Source organism: Eptatretus burgeri, unplaced genomic scaffold (genome assembly GCF_056783735.1).
Source record: "Eptatretus burgeri isolate ZD-2024b unplaced genomic scaffold, Ebu_testis_v1 Ebu_testis_scaffold_883, whole genome shotgun sequence".
NCBI lineage: Eukaryota > Metazoa > Chordata > Myxini > Myxiniformes > Myxinidae > Eptatretus > Eptatretus burgeri.
In genome coordinates this window covers 1-23483 of record NW_028222832.1, presented here as the reverse complement: position 1 = coordinate 23483, position 23483 = coordinate 1, and the positions used below count along the sequence as shown (strand labels likewise).

Sequence of the window (23483 nt, the reverse complement as noted above, 5' to 3'; positions counted from 1 at the left end):
CTCTATTATTATTGTTCTTTCCCATCCCCAACACTGAACACTTGCTCAGGTGAAATTGCATTTGTCAATCCTTTGACCAATCTATGCAAGTATCAATACTTTCAAGAATCTGATCACCAACCCCTATGCTATCCTCCTTACCTTTGCGTCATCTGCAAATTTGGAAAGCTTACTCTTCACCCCATTATCCAAATCGTTGATGTGAATAATGAAGAGTAATGGTCCGAATACTGATCCCTGAGGGACCGCACAACTTCCCAGCAAGACATCCTCCCACTCACAGCCACTCTTTGCTTCCTATCACTAAGCCAGTTTACAGTCCAATGAGCTACTTGACCAGCCACTCCACAAGTCCGAACTTTGGCAAAGTCGCCCGAGAACCAAACGTCCAATCGGGAGGCGAGTGGGCCGGAGAAAAGAAATCGCTCGGACCTGAAGGAAAAAGAAAGAGAGGACAGAGACCGGGTGATCGTGGCGAGGCAGAGTGGTGGTCGACAAGGGTTCTGCAGGATCACGGCGATTGCGGTCCAAGGTCCTTTGTGGTGGCTCACCGTGGTGGTGTGACCGAACGATGCGACGGCCGAGCAGCCAGGGACGAGGGCCATGGACTCCGGGTCGTGGGTTCGAGTCCCACCAGTGGGTTCGAAGTCGGTGTAACCGCAGGAAGCGGGAAGGTCCAAGACAGGCTCTTACCTCCAGCTCACCTTCCCTCCGAGCTGGGAGTATCAATAAAGGCCACAGCCTTTATTGATCATTTATTTTGGGTGTGTGTGTGTCTGTCTGTGGGTCCATCTTCAAGTAGAATTGTGTCATTGCTTTCTTTTCCTCATTGTACATTACATTTCTCATTCGGATAACTCTGCTGTTTGTGTGTTCACTCCCACCCCCCTCCCCCCCCCATTGCAAATAAATCCCCTCTTGTTGAATGTCCCAGCTTGTCCTTGTCCTTTCTGTCATTGGTTTGCCGCGCTGCGAATGGGAATTTGGAGGCCTCATTGTTGCCGTAATTGTGCAGTTGGCCCAGCAGGATTCTGGTACTCTCCGCTCGGGGTACGACTCGGATCCGGCTCGGTAACGGCCCAGATCGGGCAGATCCTGCCGAGGGTGAATTCCCCCAGTAGGTTGGATGACGTGGGTATTTAGGTTTATTGAAATTGGCAATTGACCCTATCCCACGTGGTCGACCTATTGGCGATCTTCGGTCCGATAAGGAACCCGTGATCTTTCGGATTTATCGGAAAGGTACGACCTAAATTCCGGGTGTTCGGTGGACCCGACTCTACTGCTCCCTCTCGCGGTCGTGCTCGCCACCGAGACCCGACCCCACAACAACATCATGTCATGTGTCGCAGTTCAGTGAATCTGTGTTGTTAGAAGCATAAAAGTCTTGCCAGATGGATGTGAGACTTGGACTCTGACCAGGAATCTGAGGCGGAGACTTAATTCCTTTGGTACCAGGACTCTTCAGGGAATGCTTGGATATCGCTGGTCGGACTTTGTGTCCAACAAGCAGTTGCTGAGAGACTCAAATGAGATTTGTGACCTGCATAGTCTGTGAGCGTCAGCTGCAGCTGTTTGGACATGTGGCTCATTTTCCTGACGCTGATCCTGCTCACCAGATTCTGTCAGCAAGGGAGCCTTGTGAGTGGAGGAGGCCAATGGGCCGACCCCGTGTCTCGTGGTTTCAGCAGGTCGATCAGCATCTCAAGGAGAGAGGGATGGGCCAGACATCTGCCTGGTGGATGGCCAGACGGACGCAATTGGAGTTCCGGCGTAAAGTGGACGCAGCAACGTGCTGCTCCAGCGTATGCTCCCATACCTGACCTGATCTGACCTGGCATCCTATGACAGTGCCACATTGAAAGTCACTGATCTCTTCAGTACAGTCCATTCCACTGCCAATGTTTGTCTACGGAGTGTGCATGGCTGTGTGCTTGATTTTATACACCTGTCAGCAATGGGTCTGGCTAAAATAGCCGAATCCACTCATTAGAAGGGGTGTCCGCACACTTTTAGCCATGTAGTGTATATACTGTATTTGCAACTTTGAGCCCCTTTTTCAGTTTCAGCGTTCACTTCTTGGGAGAAAAGGATATATTTAATTTCCAAGCATTCTTTCTGGATTTTGTCGCCTTTTTAGATCAACTTGGAGTTTTAAGTGTTCATGATAGTCCTTGTTAGTAATATTTTGTGCAGTTAGTTGTTTTCCATCTATAATGCAAAGATGATTCAAAACAAACAATTGTTTGATATTTAAGGCTGGATAGAACCTCAATACCACACATAATGTGGTAAATCAAGGTTGTGTTTTGTGATGAATATGGAACATTTGATAAACCTCCAGAAAAGTTCAAAACAAGGTCCTTGTCACACTCCCCTCCTTATTCAATCATCCTACCTTGATGTCTGAAACATCGAGACTTGAGCTTCTTCAATAACTTGTCCAAGCTCTCAGAAAGTCCTTTCCACTTCACGGGAATCTTCTACTGGAATTGAGGGTCCGGGCTGCGGTGAGAAAAATTCACACAAATTGTCTTAACATCACGATTGCTGTTCCTATCAGGAAACAATGCACTCAAACACACCTGGCACAGTGTAATCTATGACGGAAATGCTAAATTAAAAACCTGAAACAAGCGTGACGTGTCAACAAAAGGAGAAGCAAATGTTGGGCAGTGACTGATAAAATCAGTTTTAAAACAGAGAACTTCAAGAAAGAATAATTTGAGACTCACGTCCCTGTTACAGTGTTGATGGGGGGAAAAAAGAAAAAAACGTTTAAACATTTCAACAGTAAAAACAACAATTTCTTTTTTTGCCATAGAAATTCATTCATTCATTGAAGGAAGGAGTGAGGGGGGAGAGAGAGGGGGGAGGAAGGGGGAGAGAGGGAGGGGAGAGGGAGGTGGAGAGGGAGGGGAGGGGAGAGAGTGAGGGGAGGGGGAGAGGAAGGGGAAGTGAGGGGAGGGGGAGAGGGAGGGAAGTGAGGGGGAGAGGGAGAGGGAGGGGAAGTGAGGGGAGAGGGAGGGGAGAGAGGGAGGGAGGAAGGGGAGGGGGAGAGGGAGGGTAAGTGAGGGGGAGGGAGGAGAATGAAGGGAAGTGAGGGGGAGAGGGAAGGGGGAGAGGAAAAGGGGGAGAAGGAGGGGGAGTGAGGGGGAAAGAAAATGGGGAGAGGGAGGTGGAAGAGGGAAGGAGTGAGAGAAAAGGGGAAGAGGGAAGGGGGAAAAGGGGGGAGTGAGGGGACGAGGAGGAGGAGGAAGTACAACAAAGTTAGACTGCTTCTCGAAGGGGTTTATATTTAATAAATATGTCGGTAATTGTTCTATTTTTATATTTAAACGTATGAGTAGTTGCATTTAACTCATTAACCAAAACAAAGGGCAATATCATCGGTTGAAAGCAAAATACAACACGTGAAGTTTTACCAGATCACCGACATGGTGGGTGGATGATTTTCCAAATTACGATTCCCGGTGGAGTCAGGCCAACTGTCGAGCCAATGGGTTTTCCCAGGAACGCTTCAGACCCATGCACACAGACAGCTTCATCAACATTTCTAATGTGTCGGGTTTCTTGTGCAGCTTCTCCCCAACACAACAGAAGGTTTTGAAGCTGTTTTCACCAAGTAAAGAAGAAAGAAAAGGAGGAGAGTCTCACAGCTGGTCCTCATGTCAAACAATTTCGAAATCTTTATTTAAAGAGAAACTCGACTGGGTTTTGGAATTCAGGAAAGGAAACTTGTCAACAACAATTGACATTAAAAACACTGAACGAACCATTTTGATGTCATGTTGAAAGTGTCGGAAGAGTCGAGGCTGCTATTCATCTGGCTCGCCTGTGTGGAGACAATAAGTAAATAAGTGTGATGACATAGTGTGGAAAATCATGGTTTTATTTTGTGATGAAGAAGAACCTTTTCATCCTCCTCCAGAGAAACTCGAGTCCAAATAAGGAACTCTTCAAATTCCCCTGATTATTCAATCCTCCCACCTTGACGTCTTAAACATCGAGGCTTGAGTCTCTTAAAGAATCTGCGCAGACGTTGCCAAGTTCCTCTGCGCGTCACCTGAATCTCCAGTGAGGGTTTGGGTGTCTCCTATTGTGGAAACAAAAATCACATGAATTATCTTGAAAAAACGAACTCTGTACTCAGCAAGAACGATACAATCACACAGCTCCGGAATTCACATATTACCCTCGAGAGGGGATTGTATTTGGGTCCATTTGTTCGTTTGTCTGTCTGTCTGCACAGAATATGCTCCTGAAGGCCACAAACACCACCTGGTGATCGCCATTGTTACATACATGTTATCTTTTTTTCTCTATAAAGTATGACAATTACAATGTGAGCACGTCGTTGAAGTACGTACTATGGGAATGCAAGTCTGTCTTTAAAGGATGTCCTATTAACATTGTGTGTCCGTCTCCAAAATACACGTGATTGGAACATGAATCCACACAATGAACCAGAAAAGGTCTGTTTGGCTGCTGTATGAACATAATAATACGTCGGTTGTGAATACACCGTGTATAAACTCCACACACACAAACACAAACACACCAACACACAAACACCACACAAAACGAGTCTTGGTGAGAGCCTGCAATCTCTGATTGCTCTTTTCACTTCCATTGTAGAAATGCACAACAACACAAAAACATAAAAACTATCAGGAAGAAGAAATGAAAATGTTCTGTTGTTTTTGATCAATTCACTTTGAAATCTTCAGCAGGAAAATCGAAAATGTTTCACAACTTCACATCACAACACAACAAACATTAATTCACCATCAGGAGGTACAAGGTGTTTACCTCTTCCTGGACAGGTAATGACACTGATTCTGATTCTGGATTGCCATGAACACAATCACTCCTGAAAATATGTATTGATTCAATGTTCTCATAATTAATTTCCATTCCAGCAACTCCTTCATGGACTCTTTTCTCTTCAACAACAACCTTGGGAGGGAGGGATTCTGAGAGGAGGTCGAATGAGAACAAAAACAAAATTACAGGAGTGAGAATTCCTTCACATGTGATATTTTCTAAATCTAAAAATGGTAAAACTCTGCAAAAAAAATTGATGAAACGCTGTGAAACTCGAACTTTTTCTGCAACTTATCATAATAAAGATGTGCACAAAGTTTCAGGTGAATATGTTAAAGGGTTTGGGGAGAAAAGGCTGAAAACCACAGGTGGGATGGACAGACGGAGAGAAAACGTGTCGTCCCCTCCGGTGAACGAGCATGGGGTTTTTATTTATCACAAATTCTCATCGTGATGATTTCACACACTCAGGTGATGTGATCACATCATGATCATTGCAGAATTTCAAAATAAGATTTCACTTCAAACACTCAATGTCTCCATAAAGTGGACATTTACAGTGACACCTCCATGACACAGATGAAGAAACAGCATCATGACAATATCTCTGATGTGAGGACAAGATTCACCAAAGAACTTGTTCCTCATGAATCGATCAATGAGCCACACGGTGATCATCACTCCAACATCTTATGACCTGATCAGATGTAATATAAGATATCGATACCATCCCGGCTTTTAACACATATTTCTACAAGTTGATAAATTCTTGTATTGAGAGCCCTGTTAAGTGTAGCCATTGTTGGTACACTCAACAAAAGCAAGTCGGTCGTTCAACTCCTTTCAAAAAAAAAAATAGTTTTTCCTGAAATTTTGCTTAATACGTGAATGATGGAAGAAGAAAAAATTAATCAGGGGTAAAATTGGGATTCTCAATGGCAAATTAAACAAATGATGAGTGATGATGTTGACTCCTTCATGAAGAGAGGGCAAGCTATCGCCGGTACCATGGCCAAGTTCCAAATTACGACCAAAACTACTGCTCAGAAGGTGACGGAAAACCACCAAATATAACCCTTGCTCAAGAAGCTGCTTCGATGACACCGACGCTCTGTTATGAGTGTGGACCATCAGTGAAAGAGGGAGATAGAGAGACAGAGAGATCAGACAATGAAGTTCACAATTGGCATCCCATAACATACCAGGCAACAGAGAGGGTGTGTAGTGAGAAAGTAAATCAGGCATTTGCTGAAAGAAAACCAAAATCAGGCAGGAAGTGGGAAGGAGGAAGCATGGGGAAGATGTCAAATCTCAACAATATGTTCGTGATCGCGTTGAGCAGTGAAGTGTAAAGGAAGAGTCATTGAGAGTGAACACTGAAAAAAAATCGAGGGTCTGTGGATTCCAGATCATGACCTCGCCTCCGCCCTTGGGCTGTGTCAGTAGGCTGGATTCTCATTACAAACTGGTGGGAATGGCTCTTTCCTTGGTCTTTTTCCTTGTTGGCCTTACACCGGCAGCTTTCAAACGACTTTCTCATCTCCGAGCCACACTTTAATCCTGTTTTTATCTCCTTGACTATCTGGCTTGTGCAGTTATGAAACTCTGTGAGGGTCAGACCAATGAAAGATCTTGGTTGGTCAGAATCCCAGGTGCCTTTAAGGTCTTGCAATGACTCGGGGACATCGTCGCCCATACTGTTTATCAACACCTTTGAGGACACCAAATTTGAAATAGATTGATTATGGTTGGCGTGTAACAAATTGAGAGATAACTGACAGCCTCTGACTATTTACAAAGACACCATCGAATCAGAGAACAACAGAGCTCTTCAATTAACTCCATAAAGATGTTGGAGATGTTAATTCGGGATCAGATCGCGAAACATTTTGGTAAATTTCAACGATATGCATGCAGTCATTCATCATGGATTAAAGGGAGGTCATGTTAATTTTATATTCGGGTTCCATGAAGCAGTTTCTGATTGGATAAAAGAGGGGTAATGGATGTGGTCTATCTCGATTTTCAGAAGGTACTGGATGAGGCACCACAAAGAAAGTTGTCAGACATAGTAAGGTGAGGGCTTGCGGAGTGGTTCGTCAGGTGACTGACTGGATTGAAAGCCGCCATAGTGATCGGAACCATCCAATAGTTCTGCCTGACAGGATGTAAGTCGTGCGGTATCCCAGGGATCGGTATTTGGACCATTATTATTCAACATTTACATCGATGATTTGTGCCATGGTGTTCGGTGTTGGATTATTAATTTGCAGATAACATGAAGCTTTGAAGTCAGGTTGAGAGCAGAGAGGGAGCTGATGAGATTTTAAAAAGTCAAATTGTTTTCACACATTCAGCAAAAGATTGGCAGATTCAGTTTAACCCTTTGAAGCCTGAGCTCCTTGGACTTTTGGCTTCCCCACCCTGGGCTCCCTAGAGAAAATCTGGCTGTTCAGGTATGTGGAGGTTTGAATAGCGGCTGGTAAAACGGCCGCTCGGGTTCAAAGGGCTAACGTAATAAATGTGAAGGGCTGGGGATGGGTAAGAATCATAAAAGTGTGGATTACATGCGATAAGGGGCAATCTTGGAACATGTCATAGAGGAGAGGGACCTGGGAGTGGTCATAGATATGGGGGCGGGGGTAAGCAGACTACGCAGTGCCAAGTCGGAAGAGCAAATAGGGTTTTTGTTTGTATTTACAGGGGGTTCAATTATAATTATTCAAAAGAGGTGGTTTGAACATTGTATCGGAGTTTAGTGAGGTCTCATCGACAATATCATGTGCACTTTTGGTCACCACATCTGAAGAAGGACTTGACTGCCTCAGAGAGGGGTCAGTGTACGATGACAATATTGATTCTGTGACTCGATAAACGAAGCTATGAACAGTAAATGAAGGAGAGAGGACTTGAGAAACTATAAAGGAGATTACAAAGGGATCTCATGGAGATTTTACTTTTTTCTGCACAGGAGTGGGCTCAGACAAAAGCAAGGTCGGTTGAAGAGTGGGACAAAAATCAAGGCAGAAAATAAATAGAACAAGAGGAACGGGAGGATGGGAGGACACACTGAAACGAGCAAGAAAAGATGGTTGGATATCAGATAGGTCATTTATGCAGGAACAAAACTGTGCCCAAAACACTGCCTTGGGGAACTCCAGCCTCCATTGGAAGAGGGTAGGAGAGGGTTCCATTGATTTCAACCCACTGACTGCATGAAAGTCAAGAGTCCAAGAAGGAAGGCGGCCTCCGATACCAAAGCCAGAGAGCTGTGCAAACAATGCAGAATGACAGACTGTATCAAATGCCTGAGAAATGTCCAGAGAGACGGTCCGAATTACAGATTTGGCACCTCCAAGTACTGCTCAGATGGGAGAAGAAGCATATCCGGAGTTGAGGGACCAGGACGGAATCCAAACTGATGGTTGGAGATCAAGTTGTTTGAAAGCAGGATGGACTGGACCACAGCAATGTTGATGGATTCCATGACTTTGCTTGCAATTGTAAACAAGCTCACTGACCTATCGTTGGTCGGTTGTGCAGGCTTAATGGACTGAATTGCCTCCTTCTGCATCAAAGTTCCTTGTGTTTCTTTGTTGTGTGTATCCCAGTGAACAAGATTCATTGCAAATAAATTCCTCTTCCAGCAAGTCAATTCTCCCAAATAATTAGAAAATGTGATAAAACGATATCTTTATGACAATTGGAAAGGAAAAGAAAATCCACCTTTGAAAGTACATGCTTTAAGAGAGTCACAGAAAGGATCAAATGATAATCAAATCATGCGTGCACCAACTTCTGAAAATTACTTCTCGATTATGACTGAGTTTCCCTCTTCCTGTTGTCATGGAGAAAACACGGCTGTCACCGAAATTAACTCCAAAATGGGCAGTGGGGTTAATAGCGCCACGTCTGGTGGAAGCCGGTGTTACACATCCTGTTCATTTATCTTATTATTTGTTGTGATTAATAAAAATTTCTTCCAAAAATGACAAAGTGCTTTTTCTAAGACTGTGACGCAGTACATTACCCACCCAAGGTGGGCTGAGAAGGGTACTCTGGCTCAGAGGGCAGGAGTGCCCGCTAGTATTTCCAAATATGCATCCATCGAAAAACCAAATGAGAGCACGACTTACCATTGTTTCTCCAAGGTGTTCCTGGAAAATTCTCAAACCATGGGTGGTCCTTTATTTCCTGAACACAAAACGTTGTGCAATAAATTTTCAGAATCATAGAAAAACACCGCTTAATCTCATAACCCCCTCAAAATACCACAGCGAGAACACAACACAAGATTGGCGGCCCAGACCGTACTGCTGAACTCGTTTTGTGAATTCAAAATAAAATCTCCAAAACTGCCTCTCATTGTGGTCACCGACCTGCATGGAGATCCTCTTTGCTGGATTTTCACAAATCATGGACAACAAGAGGGAGGTACATGATTTGCTCAGCATTGCTGGAGGATGGTATGGAGTCAACTCTTCGAAGGGTGACTCGATTTTCTGTAATGAGATGGTACAGGCACCAAATGATTCATCAACATCCACAGTGAATATTCACACTCACATTGAGAAATAAAAAGCATGACACAAGAAGCCACATTCCAATTATGTCCAAGATGATTTTCAAAGGAAAAAATTAAATGTTCTCTTTCTTTAAAATCTTGGATCAAGAAAAACGTTGTTAGTTGGGAACAAATTGGGGAAATGAAAAAAATATAAATTGAGGAAATTATTCAAAAGGAAGGTGATAAGGGTTGAGGTTAATTACACAGATCGGCAAGCAACAGTCCTTTCACCCTCTGCAAATGTGGATAAAATCACAAGATGGTCCAACACTTGGAACATGTCTTTCAAGCCTGAAAAATCTCACACTCTCACAATGTCTCTCTGAAAGGACCATCAGGAACACCCCCCCCCCCGCCGCCCCATCCACTTTCTCAACAATCCTCTTGAAGAAGTTCTTTCATTCAAGCTTCTGGGTCTCACGATCTGCCATGATCTTTCCTGGGAAAGCAACATTTCCAAACTGGCCTTCAAAGCCAGTCACTGACTGGGCATCCTCCGTCGTGCACGGTCTTTCCTTGGCACACCTGAGCTCCTGACCACATTCTAAGCATCTTGTCCACAGCCTGATGGAGGACCGCTCTCCCCTCTGGGCTGGTGCTCCTGCCTCTCACCTTTCTCGGCTTCACACTGTGGAAACCAAGGCAGTTAGGACCATTGGTATCTCCCACGATGAGGCCGAGTCAGTGGATTACTCACTCTCTCACCACAGGCAGGTCGGTGATCTTTGTCTTCCACCATCTCCTCTCCAGCCTCGCCCCCTACTCCTGCTCTGTCAGAGATATGTCCCCTTCCCCAACCCCCCCCCCCACCTCTTATTTCCACAGGGTGCTCAAGGTCCGCCAGCAACGCACTTCTAGTAAAACTACGAAAATCAAGAATCACTGTTCACATTCACTCTTTCATTCCTCTTTTTCCTGCCTTTGGAACAAACCCCACACTCTCTTCAATCCCACTCTTCCCTCTCGGTCTTCCAACCAGCTGTTCAGCAGAATCTCATGTCTTCCCCCATCTAAAACCACGATCTTTTCTAGCCCTGCTCATTCATCACAAACCCACCAAATACAAATTCCCTGCTTTCCTTACTGATAGTCCCTTTTATGTGGGGACCTGAAAGTTCATGTTGTGTCCATCTTGTTTACCCTGTGTGCCCTGTTTTGTCATAACCTCTCCCACCCCTCTTGTCTCCTGCTCCCCTTGTTGTACTTTCTGTGTGTTCGCTCTCACACGAGCCTCGACAGTGTCCATAAAAAAAAACAAAAAAGGGGAGGTTATGGAATTACGAATGGAATGAGAAGATCATTTCAGAAAAGTATTGATGGGAAAAGGGAGAGGGATTAGAAGGGGTATGTTCGGAGCATTTTGGGAAGGAAAGCGAATGAGGAGAAAATTTCGCCTCATTTTTGGAAATAATTAATATATTTGACAAGGATATCTTGCACATAATTTAATTCAGAACATTTAAACTTAAAAAATACAAAGCAGCAATAATACTGCTGTTTACGAATGAGGATGTTTTTGATGTTAACTGTTGTTGAGGTTGTAAGTGTAGGGGGAGGAGAGTTGGGAACCCCCCACCCCCGGGAAGACCAAGACACATGCACGTAGGGTAAAAGCAAGTTATGCCGGAGTATTCTGTTGCACAATTAAGTTATATCGTGGGTATGTTGTGTTAATTTGGAGTATTCAGGTTTATTTCTTTTAAAGTTTGATGTGCCTTTGGGAAAACAAATCAAAGACTTGTATGCATTCATTAACAAAAATCATGAAAAAAAATTCAGAGCGTGAAGCATCACCAACTCCAAACAGACACAACCCAGAGATTCTCTGTCACTGGGCGCTGCTGAATCCGGCCAAAACCATGTCAGAAAATTGGAATTTCGCCAACACTTTATAAAAGGTTGTGTGGCATCTTTCACATACTTCACATATAAATAAATATATACTGTCAGAACACTCCAATCGCGGTCTCGTTATTCACAGAGCCCGCGTATTCACGGACCATACAGTGTGTCCTGCTTCCACATTCGTGCATTCACGTTTTATATTTTTATTTTTTATTTTGTTTTTATTTTTTACACTTTAGGACTTGTCTCCTCGATCCACCACCACTGATATTATTTCAGCCTGAGAATTCTTCCACAGAAAACTGCTCTCTCTCTCTCGTATGCACAGATTAATCCCATCTTGTCATCAATTATCTTACCATCCTCCCGCTCGTGCTTCTCTGATCCTCAGGTGAGGCTGTTGCTTTATTTAAAACAACTTGCATTCTCCTTCTGAAAGGCAAATCCGAATGAATGCAACCTCAGAGCAATCCACAAAGCCCACAACAAGTGTGTGTTTACCCTCAGGAGAGCTAGAAAACAACATGTATCCAATCTCAAAAATGAACTTTCAAACTTGTTTCCCTCCTCTAAAACCTGGTGGCACCTTTTCAAGTCTATCTCTGGTGTTTGCTCCCGTTCCATCCTTTTCCTCTCTTCAAATGGCACCACAGCCGATTCCACTCGTGAGAAGGCTGAATGCCTCAAAACCTTTTGTCCCAAACCTCTTCCTCTCTGTTCCCAATGAAGATATAGCATGTTAATGGGGATAGGTGTGCATAGCGAATGCGAGTCAGACCAAGTTCGTGTTCTTTCCTTCTTTGACACCGTCATCTCAAACCATTTCCCATGAAAGGCACACAAAGACACATCACGAGGTCCCCACATCCTTCATTTTGCGGAAAAATTGTGGAGAATCCCACACAATCAGCTCGAGTAAGGAAGGGAATAATAAGGCCACGTGCCAGCTGCCCCCAAAAGGAAGCTATCCATCCAATCTGACAGGTGAGCACTTATCTCCTATCCCTTCCCATTTCTGGAAGAAAATATCTGGAAAGTTTACTCCACCAATCAGGCACTATTGCTGGGTCAAAAGACAGGAATCGACCAATGACAATCGAGGAGGGTCTTGACCACCCCCGCAAGTCCTGCACCAATGAAGAGTTGTGAAGCCGAGGGGTCAGGGAGGGGGTGGGAAAAGGAAAAATTAAGGAAGGAATGCACAAAGCACAGAGAGAGAATTTTGGGTACAGGGTTGAACAGCTTTTCCCTCACCGACCCTCTTCCACACTCGAAAGAAAACTTTTCCCGACACTTCTTCATGTTTTGACTTTTCCAACTTTCATTTCTTCACATTCTTCCGACCTTTTTGACTTTCCATTCCCATCTTCCATACTTTCCATGGCTCTCACCCAGCCACTGACACACACTTCGAACCCGGTGCAGATTCACATCGTCCGGTTGTCGCAACGGGACCACCACAAGAGCTTGATACACCGCACGAGATCCCTGCCAACCATGCCGTCCATCGTGTTCGATCGAAGGAACATCCAGCCACCCCCGCATGACCGGGACCCTGAGAGATTGGAGGAAATAGTCCAGGAGGGAGTGTGCGGAAGGCAAACTTGAACCCCTGAGCAGAGGTTGACCACAGCTTCAAACAGGATTGCAGAAGGTGTGTAGAGGTGCGTAAAAGACCCCACACTACTTCTTTCTCACCATCATTTCTCACACCTTTCCTCGCATTCTTTCCTTTCCTTGGGTGTCTGGATCCATTTCACGTAAAGGTGCAAAGTAATTGTTTAAGGCATCGAAGGGTGGGTATATCACACAGTGGATAAAAGGTCGTGTACATGTTCGTGAAAATTTCTGAATTTAGCTTTCCTTGCCTTTCCTGAAGTCTCTCACCATTTCCCCATTTGAATTTCCAAAACACCATTTCTCCCACCAATTTTCTGCTTGTGTAACATATTAATGAAGGATGTGATATCGTATCATGACTTTTTGACTGCTGGGGTTTGATCTGAAATAGCGTTCCTGGGATTGGATCAAGTGAAGAATTGGTCTGATACACGAGAGCGTGTGGCGTGTAACACTCATTCGCTCGGTCAATTAGTAGTCATTGCACAGTCACAGTCGCGGTTCCCCATCTGTTTCATTCATCTCACAAGTACGGTAAACCAACCCTGGGCACAAAGATACAGCCGGAGGTGAGTGTTGGAGACGGTGTTCGTGGTCTTTTGATGGACACGTTGGGCTTTCAAAGTTTTCTGACCCATGTCCGTAACAACATAAAGGAGAAAGGAAATGGGTCGGTGACATTTAGGAGGTGGGGAGGTGCGGTGTACAGCCAGCGTGGTTGTGTCTTCTGTATCATCTTTATATTTTGAACCACCATAAGAGGGTGTTGGGGATCATTTACATTTCCAATCAATGTCAATGTCAGAAAAATGTTTCTGGAAAATGAACAGAAGCACTTTTTGCAAATAAAGGAGAGGGGGAAAGGGAGGGGAAGGGAATGCAGAGATGTCCAATTGAAGAAAATAAAAATTAATCAACGGAAGAAAGGGGTTTGGATGGATAAGTGAAAAATAAATCAAGGGAGGTGAGAGAGGGGAGATGTTTCAGAGGAGTTTTTATGAGGATGAGAGAAGGGGAGAGGACAGAAGCAACAAAACAAAAAAAATTTAAGTCACAACATTCATGAGGGTAATGATAAAAATGATGTTGAGAGGAAATATAGAAATGCTCACCAGTAATTCTGTGTTCGAAAAGGGATATTTTTTCGTCAACAAGCAGTGCAGCATGATTCCACTTGCCCAAACATCAACAGGTGGACCTTCATATTCTCCCCCCCTCAGGATTTCGGGAGCCGCAAACGATATTGTCCCAACTTTTCCTTTAAGCCGCTCACCCGGGACAAAACACCTGGCAAGACCGAAGTCAGCCACTTTCAGTACCCCTTGTTGGCTATAAAGCAGGTTTTCGGGCTGGAGAGAGGATAAAAACAGAGATGGCTTTGTTAAAGTGGTATAATTTCAATTTGTAAAAATCATGGCACAAAGATGACGACATAACAAACTACAAACAGACATAACCCAGAGATTCTCTGTCACTGGGTGTTGCTAAAGCCGGCCAAAACCATGTCAGAAAATTGGAATTTCGCCAACACTTTTCAAAAGGTTGTGTGGCATCTTTCACATCTATAAGTAAGAGTTGGCAGATGGTGCAGCTCGGTTGAGTTCTCCTCTGACGTCACAGCACCTCGGTGATGAAACACTTCTGGCAGAGAATTGGGTTGATTGTGTGAACGTGGATCCACTTCAGACCGTGATCAAAGCTGCCTGGATGTCAGATCAATTGGATGTATTGTTAGTTCTGAGCTATGTTGTCAGTTCTTTAATTTAATAAATTTGCACAGATTATTGTCCAAAGTGCTGTAAACATGACACTTTAAAAAAAGAATTTCACAATTCTGAAACTTGTTTGAGCTCAAGATCTATCTGATGAAGGATAAAAGTAGATATCACCCAAAGTTGGATTTTCAAGCTGACAGGATGGCCTAGAGGTACGCACACTTGCCTCTACGTTGCGGAGCCTGCGTTTGAATCCTGACCCAGCTTTCAAATGTCATCCCAGTATTTCACTGGCAGAATGATTCATCAATATGTGTGCCGTACTTCGGACTGTCATTAAACATCAATCTCATCTGTCGGTCTTCATTGGTGAACACAAAGACCCACGGTGTCCTTCACAAAGTGTAGTTGAGCTATCGCTGCACCCTGAACAAATTACAAATTCCTGCCCCAACCTACAGAGGGGAGGGATTCAATCAGTGGCACAGCCATGTCCTCAGTCATGATGCTACCCTGCAGCCTTGTGCTGTATATGAAAGAAGAAGGTGGATTTCCAGGGTATCTCACCTGCAGCTGCAAGGTTTAAAATGACACTCATAAATTTTAATGTACATATAGGACAGTCAAAATGTCGGATGACCTCCCACAAATTGCAACAAAAGTAAACTCAACAGATTTTAATTCCTGGATATGTCCTCAGTGACAGAAAAAAATTCCTAAGGGATCCTCTCGGGGGAAAGTCCTGAAATCATCGAAATCCAATTTGGCCGCCACCCGGTTTCGGGGAAAATGAGAAAATTGTAAAGATTGATATTTTAATCCGTAAATATATGTTTTTCTGCATTGTAATTGTTTCTAATTCTGTTCAGTGTATTGATATACAAGAATAATTCTTAAAAAGTGAAATGTATTGAGGGTAAAATAAAACATTATAGCTTTTTTGTCCAAAAATGACAATTTTTGTCCCGAAAAAAAAAAAATTACCTGATATTGATTTTCGCTCCTGGACCAAAAAAAAATAAGAAATGTTGAAGACACAAGATGAAATCAAGTCTATGGCAAAACAATATAATTATGTAAATCATTGAAACATGACAAAATTCACAATTCCACTCCGGGCAATTACATCTGCCTGACGAAGGTTTCAAAATGAAAATGAAAATTTGCATTAAACTCAGAAACTACATCCATTATAAACTTACTATACATGTTGAGAAAAATCAAGCGTATTAAATTTAGAACTCGACAATGTCGTCATCATCCTCATCATTGTCACATGGAGTGTTTGTGCAGCCAGAGCCCCTGCAGCTTCCACAAGCTGGAGTGCACTCGATGTTGTGCTTCTTGCATGTGCATCTCATGGTGCTACATTCAGCCTGGCAGTTGCACCTAATGACACGTAACATCTTTTCAGGAGCTGGAGCTGTTGATGTCTGAAGTGGCACAAAACCCTCGTCACTCTTCTGCCAACCCCAGTCTGTCGGAAGAAGTTCATCTGCACATCCCTTCCATTCTTGGACTTGCAGATACATGCGCAGGCTGTGATACTTTGCTGCTTCCGATGATGGTGGTAACGTCTGTGGTTGCACATGAGAGGAGCTCTCAGCCACCTTGTCCCAGTTCCGCTGATACCGGAGGGTGTCCAGGGTGACAGTTGACTTTCCGTTGTGGATTATCACCAATGTTTTTTCTCCTGCATCTGTCTCATTACATATGGAAGCTGGATTTGTATCAAAAACCTTGGCCTGGTCACGGAATGTGTTGTTTGCTTTGAACTTTTTGAGAGAAGCTCCATTTCCAATCCCTTGAAGACGAGATGTCGTGTCGCACCCAAGAACTGCATGTAGAAACAGTATGTGCTTGCACATGTCTGAACCAATCATTTTCTTTGTAGCCTTGATGTTCCAGATGCGAGACTTCTTCGTGTTCTTCTATGGCTCGGGACAAAAGAAGAGGTCATGGGATTCTAAGCTTGCATTCTAGCATAGGAGGACGAGGAGATCTGTGTCATCACCAACCAGCACAGTGTTGGTGACAGTAGCAGACTGCACGGCCTTCAGTACAATCAGGAGATCAGCATCCCCTGAGGCATGGTGTGTCTCACAGTTCTTCTTCTGAAGCTCTTCACTCAACATAAAAATGAATCGCTGTTTATTCTGTCTCTTGGCAAGAAACTGTTCCTTCTTCATTGTGAGACACAAGTCAGCTGTAAATGTCACAGTCGTGCCAGCATTCCTTTTAGACCGTCTCTGGTGTGTCATGTCCTTCGTGTTGGTACTCTCATCACCATCAAACACGACTATGGCATCTCCGTACTTCTTCGTTACATAATCAGTGTACTGGTGGCATATGTCTCTGTATGTAGATCCATGAGACCATGGAATGCGTTGAACAAGTGCCCCGCCATCCAAAACATACTGTTGCCCATCATTGGGGATATTGCCTGGGACATCGGATCCAAGAAGATCCCAGATGGCATCAGCAAAGACTGGCTTGTGTGCTTCTAGGAGCTGAAGAGAGGAATCATAGAGGGCAGGTTGGATAGCTGCACAGTTCATATTTGAAGGCCGACTCCAGTTCTTCTGCTGTCTGTGCAACAGTGATCAGTCTCTGGAAGAGGAGTTGTGGGTCAACCTGGACTTGCTCTCCATCAATCTTGACAGATGACTTCATGCCGAGGGTGACAACTTGGTCTTTCCTCTTAAATATGTACTCGGCAGGTGTTTTCCCATCCATAGATTTCAATATTTTGGTTCCTACAGCATGGGCTGTATCGACGTTGATGGTGGGGTGTGCATGAACTCCAGTGGCAATGTTCCTCAGACATGGATCACTACTGAATGGATTCCGTTCCTGTAAATACTGAAGAGCTGAGAGTGTGTCCTTCCAGTCACGAGATTGTCTTGCCTTGGCCATGTCCTTCTTCTGCTCTCCAGTGTTGTAGTTCACACCTGTGAGCTCCTGCATTGCCTGGTTTATTTCTGCACAGGCAGGCATTGATAGTAGCCACACCAGCCGTTGTTGCTCTGTCATTCCTCGCCCTTGTATGAGCCCCCCGCTGGTCTTCAAACTTCTCATCAGAACTTGTTCGATGATCAGGTCAGATGAAAGACCTGCCCACAGGCGATCACTTCGTCGAACCACAAGGAACCCCTCATCAAAACGTTGTTGGACAATGGGATATTGAGTTTTGAGGTTGGATATCTGCTGCAGATACACCCTCAAAGATTTGGCATACAGGTTGTGTCCCGAGTCTGCCAGGTAAGGCAGCATTTCTTGGATGACCTGAAGATGTAGTGCCCAGTTCCCAGTGCACTCTGCCCAGATGTATTTGCGTAGAATGTCTAGCATGTCCATATACTGAACCCAGAGCGCTGAAGTTCTGGAAGATATCTTTGCAGACTCGGCATGCTTTCTGAAGGTGGTCTTTGATTCATTTTAAGACGTCAGACTTGCATACTTCTTCCAGAGACTGGGGTTGGCAGAAGTGTGACGAGGGTTTTGTGCCACTTCAGACATCAACAGCTCCAGCTCTTGAAAGATGTTACGTGTCATTAGGTGCAACTGCCAGGCTGAATGTAGCACCATGAGATGCACATGCAAGAAGCGCAACATCGAGTGCACTCCAGCTTGTGGAAGCTGCAGGGGCTCTGGCTGCACAAACACTCCATGTGACAATGATGAGGATGACGACGACATTGTCGAGTTCTCACTTTAATACGCTTGATTTTTCTCAACATGTATAGTAAGTTTATAATGGATGTAGTTTCTGAGTTTAATGCGAATTTTCATTTTCATTTTGAAACCTTCGTCGGGCAGATGTGATTGCCCCGAGTGGGATTGTGAATTTTGTCATGTTTCAATGATTTACATAATTATATTGTATTGCCAGACTTGATTTCATCTTCTGTCTTCAACGTTTCTTATTTTTTTGTTCAGGAGCCAAAATCAGTATCAGGTTAAAAAAAAAAAAATTTTCGGGTCAAAAAATTGACATTTTTCGACAAAAAAGCTATAATTTTTTATTTTATCCTCAATACATTTCACTTTTTTATAATCTTACTTGTATAGCAATATACTGATCATAACTAGAAACAATTATAATGCAGAAAAACATATATTTACGTATTAAAATATCAATCTTTACAATTTTCTCATTTTCCCCGAAGCCGGGTGGCGGCCATATTGCATTTCCATGATTTCAGGACTTTCCCCCTGGAGGATCCCTTAGGACTATTTTTCTGTCACTGAGGACATATCCACAATCAAAATCTGTTGAGTTTGCTTTTGTTGCAATTTGAGCAAGGTTGACCAAATATTTCTGCGAAAATGCCTGTACTAATACCATACTACTTCACTGTGGTGTCAGATTTTCATTAAATATCAGCACACTTAATGTTCAAAACGTTCCTTGAGCTTTTCTTCTCGACACAGAAAACATGCTCAATTTCCCGAACTCGTCATACCAGGAAGTGAAATATATGGTGTCATTCAATCATTCGCAGAACTGTGCCATGTCTCCAGGTTAAAATTGCAAGTTCCAAAGTAGTGGAGAGGAAAGCAGACGTCTACGCATGTTTTTATCGACAAATATCAAAATACTTTCAGAGAATTGGTGAATTTTCATGTGAAATATGATCATTTTCACTTCCAAATAACATTACTGCAGGAAGTTTCATTCCTGATCCCCTGAATACTTCAAGTCATAAAATCCAGCGAATAAAAACTCGAATTTTGAAATGATCGATCAACATGTGATGAACAGTCAGAATTGGTCAGACTTGAAGAAGTGGATCTGGGTGGATGAACAATGCACAATATTCCTCAAGGAATCGCCCACTCTCCCTGAAGGACACCATAGGATCTTTAACGACCACCAACTAATGGCAGCAGATGGGACCCCCAGTTTAACGTGCATCTGAGGGATAGCCTGTACATTGATGAATCACCATGCTTGTGAAACACCGCAATGAGAGTTTAGACCTGGGTCAGAATTCAAACCCAGGCGAGATGACTCAGAGGCTAAATATCGGAATCTCGAGGGCACCCTTCCAGCCCCAAAGAATATTGAAGTTTATTTAATGAATTCCTGTTGAAACGCAGCACCACGAAATACGAGATTTATATTACGAGTGAAAATGTTCCACTCGATCTGCAAAGATTAATGAAAATGAAATTTCAATGTTCAGGTGACATTGATGAATGGTGAACTTCCAGACGTTCCAGTTGTTAAAAGTAACGTCTGTATGTTCAACATATGAACTAAAGTTTTGTAAATTTCTGTGTGTGTAAGAATCGGAGATTTGAGAAAAAAATCTGCGAATTATGTGATGAAAATACAATCATGAAATGAACCGAGAAAAAAAACATCCCGGTGTCTGGATTCTTACCTTTATGTCAGAATGCACAATGTTCTGATCATGGATGTGTGCGAGTGCAGAAACAGTCTGGAAAAATTCAAAAGCACATGATGAGATTCCTTTTGAAATGAAAGATCAAACTCGTTCACAAGTATTTTTTTTCCTGTTCAATACAACATTTCAAACCGGACGTGTGAATCACACTTGTGAACACGATTCACTCACCTGGTACATTATCGGCCACGCGAATTGTTCAGACAGAGGGTCATTTCGAGAGACGAAATCATGGAGCGTTTCTGCAAACAAAACTCATCATGAGACTTCACAGAAACAAATAAATACAAGGCATATACAAGTGAAGTGATAATATATTAAGTGATTTTTCACCATTGAGTGATCTAATAAGGATAGAAATAACATAGACATCGAACGATATCTCAACAAGTTTTGGATGAATTGGGACAAGACTTCGTGGATGAGTTGGGGAGGTGACAAGAACAAGCCGATTCAATTTTGGTTTAGTTCCGGATGAAGATCCGTCCGATCATTGGAATAAAAATTGTTAACAGTTCAGTCTGGCGTCGGTATGTCCTCCACAGAGTGCTGTTCTCATTTCTTTGTGTCATCCAAAAACTTATATCGTGAACTTTAGATACAATTGTGCAGAAATAACTCACCAAAACGAGTGAGTTCACAGAACATAATTATCCCCTGTCGTGTTCAAGTCTTTTCTTCAATTTTTATAAAATAATGATTTGAAAGATAGTTTTAAAATCTGCAAGTTTATCACTCCTAAAGCAGTCTTACACATCACACTTAAACACTGAAATAAGACGACATTGAGTCACAGTTTAGAAGATGGAGGCTTCATTGATCACCATAGAATGCAGCATCAATCGGCTTCGGACACAGCCGTGTGACGGTCTCTTCTTCACCCCCGATACTGCACCTCTCACATGCCGTGCCCTCATGCTATGTATCATGTTTATAGAGCAGGTTCTTGGAAGTATTATGAAGACAATTTGCATTCTACAGCGTTCAAATATACAATTCAATTCCAATCAAGGTTCAGAGAGGTTTAAAGGTGGATAAAATGATTAATTCTGGATTACACCACCATTTTACCGAGTATCGATTACATCATCCTGTCTGACATGTTATATCAGTTTGTGACCTTTTGTTTGTGTCCTTCATCATGTCCTTAAAAACACTAAGTTTACTGTTTGGAATGATTTTCAATTTTGTTTGAGTGCCAGGCAGGACGGCAGAGTAAAAAAGATCATCTCACTCCTCTCTACACATGTGTGATCGGAACAAATTCAGAGCCAACGTGAAACAAAACGACAGATTTGTCTTCACATTGATGTTCAGATTCGTGTTCAAAATAAGACATTCAATTTAAATGAGTTGTTCCTCCGTCATAAATGATGATCATAAACTGATGAGACAGACAGATGGACGGACATGGACCAAATGCTTAACCCCGCTTTTCACATTTTGTGTGCACGGGGAAATTATTACAGATTTTAAATTGATTACGATGTTCAAATGTGAGATAATGAACACAAACATCACCACATAACAGAAGGAGAATTGAAAAGGCCTTACCGCCATCAACATACTCCATTGTTAAGGCTGCGCAGTCACTCAAAACTTGAAAACGAAACACTTTCACTGCACAGGGACAGCGGGATGGAACAAATGAAAACAATGTTGAAACGGGTCATCACAACACAAGACTTAGTTGATCCATGTTACCTTTGGTGTCGTTTATTTAATACCAGCAAATACAACCCATCACGTTGCTGAGGGGGAGATCAAGTTGGAGGGGGTAAGGAGAGATGGGAGAGAGGGGATGGTGGAGGGAGGGAAAGAGAGAGAGGGAGAGGAGAGACGGGGAAAAGGGGAGGGAGGAGGGAGAAAGAGAAAGGAGGGAGAAAGGAGTGAGGGAGAGGAGAGAGAGGAGGGGTGGGGAGAGAAAGGGAAGGGAGGAAGCTGGGTTGAGGGAGGGGAAAGTCAGGAAAGGAAGGGGAGGGAGAGCGAGATAGGGGGCTGGAGGAGGGACACCTCACCAAATGTCACAATACACTCCGAGTCAGGGGAGACAAGCAGGATGGGAAGGAGAGGAGGGGAGGTGGGGAGGGGTTTGGAAGGAGATATGCGTGAGAGGAGGAGTTCCTAAAATGCATTTGATAGTGGGACTTGTGGAGAAGTGGGGAGGGGGTAGTACAGAATTGAACAAAATGGGGTACGATAAAACAGCACCTGAACACAGCATGCGGAAACCGCTGGAAGATGTAAGGGTAAGGGGGGAGGAGAGGGGAGGGGTTTGGGTCCAGGTAAGCGTGAGGGTAGGGGAAGGGAAGGCAATGTGATGGGAAGGGAAGGCAGCGTGAAGAGAGGGAAGAAAGGCAGGGTGAGGGGAAGGAAAGGTGTCATGGGGGCAGGGAAGAGAACACAACATTAGGGGAGGGGTAGGCAAGGGTGATTAAATGTGCCCAAACAGCAACATCGTCTTTTTAACCACCAGGTTTCATATAAAACCACTGTTAACCTGTTAACCACTGTTAACCACTAACAGTTAAGAGTGAGAGCGTGCGTATCTCTCAGCTCTTCTGCCGTGATGTGGCAATTCACTGCTTTGGATAATAACTAAAAACATTTTTTACTCATTATAATCATCTCATATTTCGCTTCCTCCCTCCGGAAATGTCCCCAAACAGAACCGAGCCGACAGATCATCATCAAAGCTTGAAGAGCGCTCACCAAATGCCAAAACCACTGAAGCAAGAAATGCAACGAAACAGTTGAAGAAACTTTTAAAAACAAAACAGTGTTTTTATAGGTATTTATCTCTGCTGAAGTGAAGGGTCCTGTAATGAAAGAAGATGGTACAAATCGGGGAAATGTGGTGAAAAATAAAATTTCACATTTTCAGCGAATGAATCACCACCCGATTAACGGCCGGAGACAATGTACGGACAAAACGCAGACGAATGAGCCCTCAACTGTGTATAAGGTGATCGATATATTCAGTGACACTGCGAGAATGGCAGAGTGCTCCCCAAGTGGCTTAAGCACTCAAGCAAGCACTCCAGCGAAACTGTTCATGAATCATGGCTGACGAAGCAAGCGATTGCCGATCAGTGTTGTCATCACCATGCATCCGGAGACGACTGGAATGTCAAGCGATGTCCGAAGTGGACAAGTGAACACTTTTCTTAGCAATCAAAACTGCTGTTGAAATAAATAAAGAAGTTTAAATTTTGAAATTCAGCTGGGATTAAGAGATTCTTGAGCTTATGTCATGTGCATTAATTAAATAAAGCCATGAACGCTGGCATCTCTGGGTGTTCACAAGCATTGCCATGAATCCATTGATTTGTAGATTTGACGATCAGACATTCAATGTAATGTGAGTGAGGAAAGTGAGAAAAAAAAACTTTCCATTAACAAATTGTTGCAGCCTATTCCAAGTCGAGGCGTTGTTGAGCAGGACAAAAAATATGGCGGCTTCAGACTCTTGTGAGCTGACAGAGGGCTGATCAA

At 43.5% G+C, this 23483-nt stretch overlaps 1 protein-coding gene across 5 annotated transcripts; it reads right to left on the bottom strand.

The window, feature by feature from the left end:
- Positions 1-1656: 1656 nt before the first annotated feature.
- On the bottom strand, positions 1657-21187 carry LOC147007037 (SNF-related serine/threonine-protein kinase-like). 5 transcript variants are annotated; one of them, XR_015054446.1, is made up of 12 exons: positions 20813-21187; positions 20160-20230; positions 19965-20021; positions 13972-14208; positions 9207-9329; positions 8964-9021; positions 4813-4976; positions 3991-4096; positions 3777-3835; positions 3426-3688; positions 2628-2739; positions 1658-2505 (listed from the first exon to the last, which is right to left on the bottom strand). XR_015054446.1 is itself a non-coding variant. In XM_085867614.1 (9 exons), exons 2-9 carry the CDS (start codon positions 20166-20168, stop codon positions 3819-3821), a joined length of 771 nt encoding a protein of 256 aa, XP_085723740.1. In that variant the 5' UTR covers positions 20169-20230; positions 20813-21187; the 3' UTR covers positions 3773-3818. The 5 variants fall into 5 exon arrangements, 1 of the variants encoding a protein (XP_085723740.1); XR_015054447.1 differs by having other exon boundaries at positions 3438-3612; positions 20813-21185; XR_015054445.1 differs by having other exon boundaries at positions 1660-2505; positions 3426-3612; positions 20813-21185.
- Positions 21188-23483: the final 2296 nt, after the last annotated feature.